The sequence below is a fragment of the Protopterus annectens genome, chromosome 6.part1 (assembly GCF_019279795.1).
Source record: "Protopterus annectens isolate FY-2018-M chromosome 6.part1, PAN1.0, whole genome shotgun sequence".
NCBI classification, from domain to species: domain Eukaryota; kingdom Metazoa; phylum Chordata; order Ceratodontiformes; family Protopteridae; genus Protopterus; species Protopterus annectens.
In genome coordinates, this window is record NC_056738.1 from 480,555,781 (window position 1) to 480,568,596 (window position 12,816).

The following is a 12,816-nucleotide window of genomic DNA, read 5'->3' on the forward strand; positions in this document are numbered from 1 at the left end:
TGTATATAATGGCTATGACTTTGGTAAACATAATAAGAAACAAAATCTAAGTAAGGATGAGGTACAAGCTTTGAAATGTTTACAACAAAATGATACCATTGTTATCAAACCTTCTGATAAAGGAGGCCCAGTTGTAGTTATGGATGCCATATACTATTAACTTTGACTGAAATGCTTAATAGTGATGCTTATGAACTGATTGTTTCTGAAGATGTGCATAAGACTATTCAAAACGTTTACTCCTCTCTGTTGGAATGTAAAAATATAGGCATTATGACAAATGATCTGCTCAAATATTTTCTGGTAGAATATCCACTAACACCCAGACTGCATGGCTTACCAAAGGTGCATAAACACCCAACCCAGCCCAAGTTTAGACCTATAGTAGCCGGGGCTGTATGGATAACTGAGCCACTATCGATATATTTGGAGAAGGAGTTAAAAAACATTTTGTGTAGATACTCATATGTATTAAGAGACACTGAACAATTTTTGAGAGATCTATTTGAGTTTACACAAAGCCTTGACAATATAAAAGATCTAATATTCATTACCATGGATGTTGAGGCTTTGTTTACTAGTATTCCTAATGACAAGGGTATAAGTATTTTACATAGTCTGTTGGTTGGTGATAATGGGATAGAGAATTCTAAAGCTGACTTTTTTTGCCTATTACTAGAACTCATTTTGGAGAGCAACATATTTTTGTTCCAAAATAATCATTATAAACAGAAGAAGAGAGTGGCCATGGGCACTAGTTGTGCCAATACCTACGCTAACCTCATTATGGTTTCGTGGGAACAGGAACATCTGATAGGCCACCCCAATGTTTTGTTCTATAGGCGTTTTGTAGACGACCTCTTTCTCATATGGAAGGGTGATGAGAAAGAACGTATAGATCTACTTGACCATGTTAATTCTACTAGTGATTTTTTTAAGATTTACAATGGAATACTCTAACACCAGTATTAATTATCTTGATGTCACTGTTTATGTTGAAGAGTGTACCATGAAAACAAAAATATATAGGAAGCCATGTTATTGCCCGGCTTTTCTTCATAGAGACAGTATGCATAATCCTACACTGTTTAACAACATAGTAAAGGGACAAACATTGCGATTGTCAAGACTATGTTGTGATGAACAAATATTGCTAGGTGAAATGACTCACTTAAAGCAAGATTTTATGGGCAGAGGCTATAATGAGGGTGACATTAACAGAATTTATACACAAACAAAAGAACTTAGAAAAAGTACAGCCAAACCCTTTTATTCAGCGAGGGTTCCAGGTTTAAATAACAATAAAAAAGCAGATAGATCTAAATTGTCTATAATTTTGCCCTATAGTAACAATGTCAATAGAATACAAAAAGCCATTAGGGATAATTGGCACATTTTACTGGTTGATGACAACACTAAGGTATTGGTAGGAGAGTATCAGTCTTATACTTACAAGAATTGTAAGAATTTGAAACAGCAATTATGTTATTCTAAAGGGGCATTGAATAATCAATTTAAGGTGCATCCCTTAGCAATGGGCACTAAAAAATGTGGGACCTGTGCCCAATGTAGATTTATTGATGAATCCAGATTCTTTAGACACCCTGATACAGGACATCTTTGGGAGTTAAGAAATACTGGTAGTTGTACTACTAAAAATGTTGTGTACGTTGCCCACTGCACCTTCTGTTTTTGCTTTTATGTGAGCAAAACAAATAGATCTTTGAAAGAACGTATAAGGGACCATAACTACAGTATTCAAAGGCATGAAGAATATAGTGCTATAGCCAAACATCTTAAGAGCTTTGGACATCATCATACGTTTCTCTTTCAGATATTGCATATTCAATATGACAATATACGGAATGGGGACATTGCTAATGAAACTGAGAGTGCAGAACTAAAATGGATTTTTAGGCTAGCAGCACATAGGGGCAGAGGATTGAATGATGCTATATCCCTCAAACCCATTTTGAAAGCTAGAGGATATAGATGATTTATACACATATATATACATATACTATTATATATTTTTAACATTTATTTGTGCATGTATAGGTTATTTTGTACATTAATTTTATTGATATATGCATATATATGTTGCACATATATTTTTATACATAATATACATATTATATGAATATAGCAGTAGTCCTATATTTAATATTTTCAAGTCATAGTCACATTTAAGGTACAGGGTAGTCATTAAATGTTAGATTATACTCAGTTTATATTGTTTCTGTACGTATATATTATTGTCTAACATGCCACTATATTAGTTTAAATAATCATATCTATAGATAGGGTACCAAATGCTGAGTATAAATTAATTTGTATTGCTTTTATATACATTTTTGGCATTTTTAAAATAGATTAACAATGCACAACAGGACTAAAGGGCTAATATACCTTTAAATAATGATTGTTCTAGATTGGTTGATTATAATAATCAATAACTTAATGGATTGTATAAAGGAGTGGACTATTTGAAACATTTTAATGTCTGCTGAAGCGGACCACAGGTTCCGTGAAAGCGCTTACGAATTAATTGTTTTGTTCTGCTATATTAAAAAGATTTATTTTATTTTACCACGTCACCAGTTCGTTATTTGCTTGACAATAATTACATGCTTTCTGCTGCTTTCCTACAAGGGATATTTTTTGAATATATATATATATATATATATATATATATATATATATATATATATGCATACGTGTACTATATATGGGTGCGTGTATGTGTGTGTGTGCGTGTGTGTGTGCATGTGTGCATGAGCATATATAGTACAGTAGAATAAACAATGTAGGAAATGCTCACTATGAGTGACTCCCAATGATATGAAAGTAAAAGCTATCTGTAAGATTCTCCACAACAAAATTAATATAACCTTTCTTTAACATAACTGATTTATTTTGCATCTAGTATTCTTGTTACATTTTTCATAAGAGTGGCTAAATTTTTGTAAACCCTTCTGCAAGCATGTGTGTGTGTGTGTGTGTGTGTGTGTGTGTGTGTGTGTGTGTGTGTGTGTGTGTGTGTGTGTGTGTGTGTGTGTGTATGTGCGTGTGTGTGTGTGTGTGTGTGCGTGTGTTTTCACTCAGACGTGTATGCATTGTACATAACAAGTCTTCTTTGATATGTTATTAAACATACTTTAATATCATTCATACAATTGATGTTTTATTGTACATCAGAAAAAGTTGAGTGCATATTGTCTTTTTCCATTGTTTTAACTCAGACAGCAAACAATGCTTGGATAAAAACAAAAACAACCAAACAGTAAATGTTCTAATTTTATTATTTGAATGTACAGCTTTAAAAACCAAAACAGTTTTTAAAAGTTCTTCTTAAATATTTTATCAGTAATCTCTGCATAAATAGTCCAGTCTTGAATGACGTTAGCATCCTTACAGAATTATGTGATGGTTAGTGGCGTAATGATGACATTATAATTTTTGAAAGTTAACAGAAGTTGTTTATTTACTGTTTCTTTTTTGTCACTGATTTGTGCATACCTATACTTATACATACTGTCTCACACACAGACACACACACGCACACACACACACACACACACACACACACACACACACACACACACACAGACATAGAGATAGATAGGTAGATAGATAGTAGATAGATAGATAGATAGATAGATAGATAGATAGATAGATAGATAGATAGATAAATAGATAGATAGATAGATAGATAGATAGATAGATAGATAGATAGATAGATAGATAGATGGATTTAATTTCCCTGCTGTAAAAAACGCATTCACTCGGTTTTGCACGTCTGGGCAGCGCCGGTTAGTTAAGGCTACATTACTCCCGGCTCCACCAAGTCTCCTCTTCAGTTTTTCCCTTGAAAGTAGTGTAACTCTCAACCTAAGCACTTAAAAAGCATCCTACAGTCCAGCACTTGCTCAGACCTAATAGCAAGCACTAATATACCCCAACACTTGATTGCCCAGCAGGCAAGGCTCATTATTCACCCCTCACCAACCAAGCAACTAAGCAGCTCACCCTACTATTCAGGCATGACCAAAGGGCAATTTCAGGTATACTCTCCAGTCCAGCTGGTGAACCTGGGTATCCTGAGGCAATGTTACAATTGCCTCATGTACACAGACAACCCTCTCCTCCTACCACAAAACATTAACATATGCGAGAGATGCAATTATATAGCTAAATTGGAGGCTCAGCTCTCTCCACCCAAGACTGGAATAGGCAGTCATGAGGAGAAGGTTAACACTTGCACCACAACTCCAGCCTCACATAGACATATTAAACCAGCACTGGCAAAAAATACACATACATACACAAAATCATACTCGGAGGCTCTAAATAAAAACCTGCAAAAGCATCAGAGACCTCCAAAGAAGACACCCAAAAAACCTACACCTCCCGTCACAAACCAGACAACACATAAAACACAAAATCAGTGTGCCACACAATCACAGCCCTTATGGCGAAATAACATACCTAACACACTAGTAATAGGTGACTCTATAGTCAGGCACACTTACGTCCAACTCATTAGGCTGGACAAGGAGAAGGTTACTGTTTAGCTGCCTGTTGGGAGACAGAATCCGTCACATAACACAAGCACGCAGGTCACTCCAGAACAAGTACAAATATGACTCTGTCATTGTTCATGTTGGTGTGAATGACCTGAGATGTACCTCCCTGGACTTCATGAAAAGAGACATGGAAGAGCTCTCTGATCATGTAGCCCAGGCAGGTATGACCCTGACCCTGAGTAGCATCCTGCCCTCACCAAGAATGATACTGCAGTATAAAGAAAAAATGATCAATTTCAATAATTGGCTAAGCTTCTGGTGTCATTCAAAGGGGATCCAGTGTCTGTCAGCCTGGGACGACATGCTCGACAAGCCTCGTTGCTTTGCAAGAGATGGCTTGCACCTGTCACCCCCTAGGATTTCTAATACTGGCCAAGGCTCTTGCTGCTCCCATAATGCCTTTTTTAGGCAAGGCTCAAAAGTCAAACCCACCTCCGTAAACAGCACAAATAAAAAAATAAGGGTTATGCTACTCAACGCCAGGAGTTTAAATCTCAAAATGCATGCACTCGAAGCACTCCTCCGTATGGAGAACGTCGACATCTGTGCAGTAACTGAAACTTGGTTCAAGGCTCCACAGAGCACCCCAGCACTATGAGGCTACAACTCATACCACACATTTCGGCCACAGAACATGGACCAAAACACAAAAGGGGGGGTGTATCCATATTCATCAAGGATACCTACACCTCCAGGTTAGTGACGCAGCATGATACCTCTGAGATCATCCATGTGCAACTAACATCGGGCAAATCTGCAATGCAAATTGTGGCCTGCTACAGATAACCCTTCATGACCCAGGACCACCACTCCGCCTTTCTAGAGACACTGGAAAATATGGATATCCTACCGAACACCCTGATATTGGGTGATTTCAATTACCCTACCATTAACTGGGAAAACTACTCAAGTACAAGCTCCCAGGTCCAGCACTTCCTGGAATTTATCATCTCAAATGCCCTGAATCAGCTGGTAAACTCCCCTACCAGAGGTGAAAACATATTGGACCTGGTCATCACTAACATGGGCAACAGGTGTTCCGCATCGGAGGTTAATCTGTCACTGGTTAGATCAGACCATAAACTAATCACTGTGGATGTCCACACTACCACCCCCAACCAAGGAAACCACAGTGAAAAACTTTTCTATAGCAAACTTCACCTTACTTAAGACAGAGGTGGTAAGTTTCACAGCCCCCACACTAAAGGATAACAGTGTCCAAGATGCAGGAAACTTTACAAATGCACTCTTTGAGCACCTACAAGGATGCATGGATTGTGCCATCCCTAGCAAAACCAAGACTCACACCCCTAAGAGAAGGAAAGAGTCTGGTGGACCCCTGCCATAAACAGGCTATACAATAGATGGAGGAAACTAGTTCAGAAAAAAAGCAAATCCCAAGAAGGAAAGACATCCCTGATCAGTATCAGTAAGAAACTATGGTCCCTCATAAAATCATCCAAGGCTAACTTTAAAAGAAAAATAGCCAAGGATTCGAAAGATAACCACAAAGCCTTCTTTAGCTATGTCAAGAATCTAAGTGGCAACTCGCAGATATGCTCTGAGCTAGTGCAAAATAGCACAAAATATACTGAACCTACTGATATTGCCAATATCCTGGCAGATAGATTCAGTGCAAACTTCACCCCCCTCTCACCCCCAAAATGAGCCCACAACAATACCGGAAAAGTGTAGTGTCCCAGAAATCACAGATGCACAGGTGAAAACAGCCCTTTCAAAAGCCAAAAGCACAGCGTCAGTGGGGCCAGATGGTGTCCCAGGCTGCGTCTTGCACGAACAACAGAACGAACTAACTCCCCACCTAAACACACTGTTCAACCTCAGCCTCTCCACAGGCTACGTGCCATAGAATGGTGCACAGCAACGGTTATTCCACTCCACAAAGGAGGGGCCACAACTGACCCTGGTAACTATAGCCCCATAAGCCTGACTAGCCTGGTCTGCAAGGCTATGGAGCACATCATCATGGAACTCATTAACAAAGACATTGGGAACCTCCAAACACTTGACCCGAGCCAGTTCGGCTTTGTTAAGGGCAGATCATGCCTACTAAACCTTGTTGACTTCTTCGAGACAGTCATCAAGGCCATAGATGAGGGGAAGGTGGTTCACACAGCCTACCTTGACCTCGCCAAGGCTTTTGACACCATTCCCCACTCAGGAATTATAGAAAAACTCACCAGCCTGAACATAAACCCCTACATCATGAGATGGGTTGTCAACTGGCTTACAGACAGAACTCACACGGTAAGAATAGCGGGATCCAGGTCCGACTCTAAACCAATCACAAGTGGTGTCCCACAAGGCTTGGTCCTGGGACCCCTACTGTTCGGCATATACTTCTCAGAAGTTCAGACAAACACAGGAGGACTATGGCTAACCAAGTTTACCGATTACTGCAAACTGGGAGCCATAATTGACTCTCCGGCTGACACGGACATTCTTCAAAAGGGCCTTACTGAGATGGACACCTGGTGTCAAAGTCATAGTCTCAAGCTAAGTGCCAAAAAATGCATAGTCATCCCGTTTGGGAAAAACAAAACACCCATGAATTACCACATAGGTGGCAGCCCCCTTAATACAGAAGAGGTAATAAGAGATCTGGGGACCCAGGTAGATAGTAATCTCTCCTTTGACAATCATATTGCCAAAGTTGTTAGGAAATCCTTCTATGTAGCCTATCTAATTACTAAAGGGTTCGCATCTAGAAATAAAGAGGTTATAGTGCCACTCTACTCGTCACTCATCAGACCCATCATAGAGTACAATGCCCCATTTGGGATGTACCTCACAAGACACTTCCAACAGCTGGAAAGACCACAAAAGTACCTCATCAAGAGGATTACTGGCCTCAAACATATGTCCTATGCAGCCCGACTGGAAAAACTCTGGCTGTACTCAGTGGCATATCGCTTACTCAGAGGTGATCTCTGCCTGACTTACAAAGCCATGTCCAACTCAGAATTGATGGACATGCTCCACTTAAAGAAATCCAAGTCACAGCGAGCCACTTGCTTTAGTGTGCTAAACCTCGCCAGAATAACAAATAGAACATGCTGGAGGGATAGATTCCTGTCACAGAGACATCCCATGCTTTGGAACAAAATTCCTAACTACATTAGGCAGAGTCCCTCACTAACACTAAACCTTGACGAGTGGATGGGTAACAGAAAATACACCCCTGGGATCACTTCATCGGCTCTTCTTGACAGAGGCTCAATTAATTAATCAATGGGGCGGCGAAAGCTGACACACTCTCGCTAGGCTTATAAATGCCCTCGGGCAGATAGCCTAGTACCTACCTATGAACCTATGAACCTATGATAGATAGATAAAGTTTTGGGTGCTGTTGATTGGTCACAACATGCATTAATGACATGGTGAAAGTGGATGAAATATATTGTAGTCAAACTTCAACAGTTTTCTTCTTTCTCCATGGTTTTGTGACCATGGAGTTAGTATATTTAATTTCCGGTGGCATAAGGGTGCAACTGTTATATGTTTAAACACATTATCATTCTGACTGGTATTAGGGTCACAGAGATAAAAATACAAGCTAGAACATGTTGCCTCCAAACTTGTATTTTAATATGCCCCTCTGCTTCTTACATCTATTTGTGTATGTATTGTAAGAAGTGTTTCTTTGGCTTTCATACATTTTGCTTTAAAAAACTTAACATAATTTCAGTGAATTACATCTAAAAGAAAATAATACTTATTATACTATTTTTCGTTTAATTGTTATCCATTATTCATTGTTGCACTAGTGTCACATGTAAGATACACCCCACACAAAAATGATATTCAAACACATTTTCAATTTGTATATGTTTTCTTACTTTTGTAAAACATTTTCTGTATTGGTAAACATTCTACCTCAACATTTCTCTGTATCTTTTTATTTATATTTTTAGATATAAATTTTGTTGACTATGCAAATATTTAATGTGTAAAAAATAAAAACTACTGCTCATAGATACATTTATTTGCTAGGAATCAGACATTCTGTTATGTACTGATGCCCCCCTTCCAATATCCCTCATGCTTATACCTTGTCTAGTCTCTGCCCTTCCCCCACACATTCCAAAATTTCGTCTAGTATATTTTCTCAGCATATTATAAGCAAATGTTCTGTTGTACATAGTCTTACTGCTACAACCAACATATTAAGTGTTCATAAATTGTTGCACCTCCCACAAGTGGACTCTGTACATGTTACCTCTGTCTAACAGGATAGCTGCTAATTTTATTCTTGTTTTTTATTCAGTGTGACCCTGTATCTGTATGGCAGTATATCTCTGTTTGGTGCTTCAACTGGAGTTTGTGCCCAAACAACAAAGGAATGAAACTAATTATTTGTAAAGATCTTGAGTGTACAGAAATTACAATGACATAGTGTATTACTCATATCACTGTGAAGCCTTTAACATTGTAAAGCTACTGCTCAGAAAATAGCATTTTTAAAACTGACGTTAGAGCCCATAACCTGCTCCCACATATATGCAGGTATCTGTTGTAAGTTTCTCTGTGCATATAATTATTTTTATTGCATACATCCATATTTAGCAAGCAGTATTTTCAGAAGTAATTATGTAAATCTAGCTGTAGAGCAAAGCTGATACTTATATTTTTCTGTGCATCAGAAATGTAGTTGTCTTGGGAAAATTATTGAGTTGACTGTGGCATGGAAAGTGAGGGGTCAAAGCCCTTCATGGGGTGACATTAGCCCACATTCTGTATTACCTAAATATATTGGTGCATCCACTGAAGAATTTTAGTATAGTTTGGTTAAAAAATCCAAAAGTTCTGCTCCACAGTACCATTACTTTTTTGTGCATGGATTCACCCCACACATTGGCAGCAATATCTAATAATAATTCCTGTTATGTGGAAATATTGATCTCTCACTGGTGCCATCTGTAAAATGTTTTGTCAGAGACATCCTTTCATGTAGTCACTGTTTGGAGAAACATCAGGAGCTTAAGATTGATTGGGTTTATTATTACACGTACTTTTAAGCTTGCTTTGAAAACAGATAGTTCTGCTAAAGTTGATTAAAAGCATAGTTATACTGCATTTTCATGTTTTAAAGAAAGCACTACGGAATCTATAAACCACAGTTTCTACAGCTAAGCATGGATATGGTTTATTACTGCAGATCTAATTAAACTTGAACTGAAAACAGGCAGTTCTGATGATATACATTAAACTGCATTAATAAACCTGCAAATTGTAGTTTGAGAATAAAAGGTCAAATGATGTAACATTTTATAATGAATTAGTATTACAGTCCAAAGTTTTTGTTTTGTTTTTTTTTTTTGAAGAGAGGTTGTTCTAAATTAAACAAAATCTGTGTAGTGTGAGCATCTTCTAAAAAGTAATTTTGAATTTTAATATTTTTTAACCATTTGGTGAACAGACAGAAACCAGTTTAATTGTACAGAATTCGAAATATCACACTAATAGTTCCTACAGGGCAGGTTATCACCGTTAATTTAACTGTTAGGACCCAGGTTTACATTTTCCCTGGCTTTTATACTCTTTGTTGTAATTTATAATACAAGAGGAATGTGTCCTTTCAATTAAACACTTATTTATGTCACAATGCATTGCAAACCAATAAGGTTAGTACTAAGACTGGTTAAAAGTTCATTTCTTCAGAGTATAAATACACACACACACACACACACACACACACACACACACACACACACACACACACACACACACACACATCTATATATTTTTTTTACAATGCACAGTAGCACAGTAATAACATTCCTGTCTAGACAATGAATGTGCATCTTTGCCTTTTGCAGTATAGAAAGATAAAATAAAAACATCTCATTAAACTTACATCAACATCTGCAACTGCTATCTACCCTATAAACCAAAGAAGAGAATGAGGAATGTGAACAGAAGGGATGCAGTGTCCTTGTTTGCTAGCATGAATTCAGACAAAATGCTTTTAGTATATCCAGGATAGAAAAAGGTCAACAGCAGACAAAATGTAATATTTATCAGTTTATAAAATGAAGCACAGAATCCTGTTGCCTTTTACTAGCACTAACATGAGGACTTTATGTCACATCAACTTTAACACATTTGTCCTGTAATATGATGAGTACAGAGATACTAGGGTTCAAACTGTTTGTGTAGCGGTAACTTAAACATGCGTGTCCTATAGTGCGGTATATACAGTGACATCAAAGTGTGAAATGTTTGTGTAGCAATAAGGTTTGAATTGTTTGTAAAGCGATAACTTAAACACATCTGTCCTGTAGCATGGTATACACAGTGGCATTAAGACTAAAACTGTGTAGCAATGACATAAACACATTGGCTTCTAATATGGTGTATGCAGCGACTCTAGGATTTGAACTGTTTATGAATAAATCTTAAACACGTGTCCTGTAATATAGTGTGCAAGATGTTAAACTACTGGTGTTACACTGCTTCAATCTGTCCCTGTATAAATATAAATGTTACTACTTTTTCCTTCCATTGGTGGTTCTGCAGATATAAGTTAAAGCTGCAGAGCAGGTATATATTGTGCTTAGAAACTTGGCATTGCAGTTTCAAACAGTAATCTACCTAACAGGACCCACAATGTATTTATTTCATTTTGTTGTCTGGGTTACCTTTAGTGGGCATAGCCCATTTTCAGAAGGGTCCCAAGATATTGAATAATTCTACACTGAATGACAACATGACAAATATAATTTAAAGCTTTTAAAAGAGCAAAGAAATGCAAACATAAATTAACTAAATTTAACAAAATGACTATGGAAGACACACTGTATTGCTTTGTGTATGTTTTCTAATAACACTAGAAAAAATGTAATGCAAACAAAACAACTGCTAAATGTATGTTTAATCCTGAGGATTGCATCGCATCTAGTCACAAGCTACCCTTTTTGGTTTCTTTGTTAAATGATGTGCCATGTTTATCAACGTCACTGCAATACAAAAACTGTTTTATATATTATTTAAATATGGGCATTCTTTCTCTGTGCCTTTCAAAATTAGAGGCCTCATATTTGAATCATCAGGCTAGAAAAAGTGAACTGTAATATTTTGTTTCACGACTTCTGTGTCCCATAACCATATCGAAGTTCTCTTTTCTCTTAACTATTCTACACGACAAACTGCATTCATTGCAGCATGCATTTTGGTTGTGATGCACCATTCCAGATTTGCCTCAGAATGTTCATTGTGAGTAAATATCATCAATATAATCCACTGTCCCTGTAGCCCCTTTTTATTTTATATGTTTTAGAATAAAAAAGGACACAAAAGAAGTGCTTACCTTGAAACAGTGTGTTTTCTGCTCTCCATCCCAAATGGTCCTGGGAAGAGGAAATTTTTTCCTGATTCTGTATTTCTCAACTGGACCTAAGGGTCGACCTCTAACCTGTTCTGCCTCCTGGTAATGGGCGTCCAACCAGAGAGCTTGGAGCTTAGCATGAGACTCTGGTGTAAAGCGATGATTCTGTAAAATCTGGTAGAGAGCCTCAAAGTTACCAGTGTGGAATGCCACTAAGGCCCTTGCACGCATTACTGACTCGTGGTGATTTAGAGCATCTGAAGAACCCCCAGGACTGACTGGCAGTGACCACAGGAACCTCCCAAGACGTTCAATATCTCCAGTCTCTTCCAAGGTTTCACATACCCGAGCAACCTGATCTGTAGTAAATATAGTCAGGCCTGGTACAGGGAACATATTTACCAAGTTCTTCTTTTCAAGAGTAAAAAAAATCAAAGATTTAACAATGTTTCTAAACTCACTTTAACAGATCTGTTCTTGTTTGGCCACAAGTATTATCTCAAAAATGCTGTCTTCTTTTTTCCTATATTTTCTTGTAAATGTCGCAACACTTAAGTATTAAACCACTGCAAATTATAACTAATCAAATTATTCATGTTATTTTAACTCATTTTACAAATTAGCTGTTGTAAAGGTGAATTTGATTGTAGATCCCAAAACTTTAAACAAATTCATAAACAATAAATAAATAAATAAATACATCTATTTTGAAATAATGCTAATTTAAAAGTATTCATTTTGCAGAGTTTGCAAAAATAAAACATGTCCAAAACTTTTTCTTTGCAAAGAGCTATTGTATCAAAAGTGAAAAGTCTGAAACATGAAGTGTCCTTACTGTGAACACCAAAGAAAAGTTCACATCTGTGAAGCAATTTAATAATG

The 12,816-nt window shown here is 37.3% G+C and overlaps 1 protein-coding gene across 1 annotated transcript in view; it reads right to left on the bottom strand.

The window, feature by feature from the left end:
• Nucleotides 1-12,339, bottom strand: part of LOC122805342 (homeobox protein SIX3-like) — a 60,683-nt gene extending 48,344 nt beyond the window's left edge. The window contains exon 1 of the mRNA XM_044075427.1: nucleotides 11,917-12,339. Within this exon, the coding sequence (XP_043931362.1) occupies nucleotides 11,917-12,330 (414 nt within the window). The 5' untranslated portion in view covers nucleotides 12,331-12,339. The remainder of the gene's footprint in view (nucleotides 1-11,916) is intronic.
• Nucleotides 12,340-12,816: the final 477 nt, after the last annotated feature.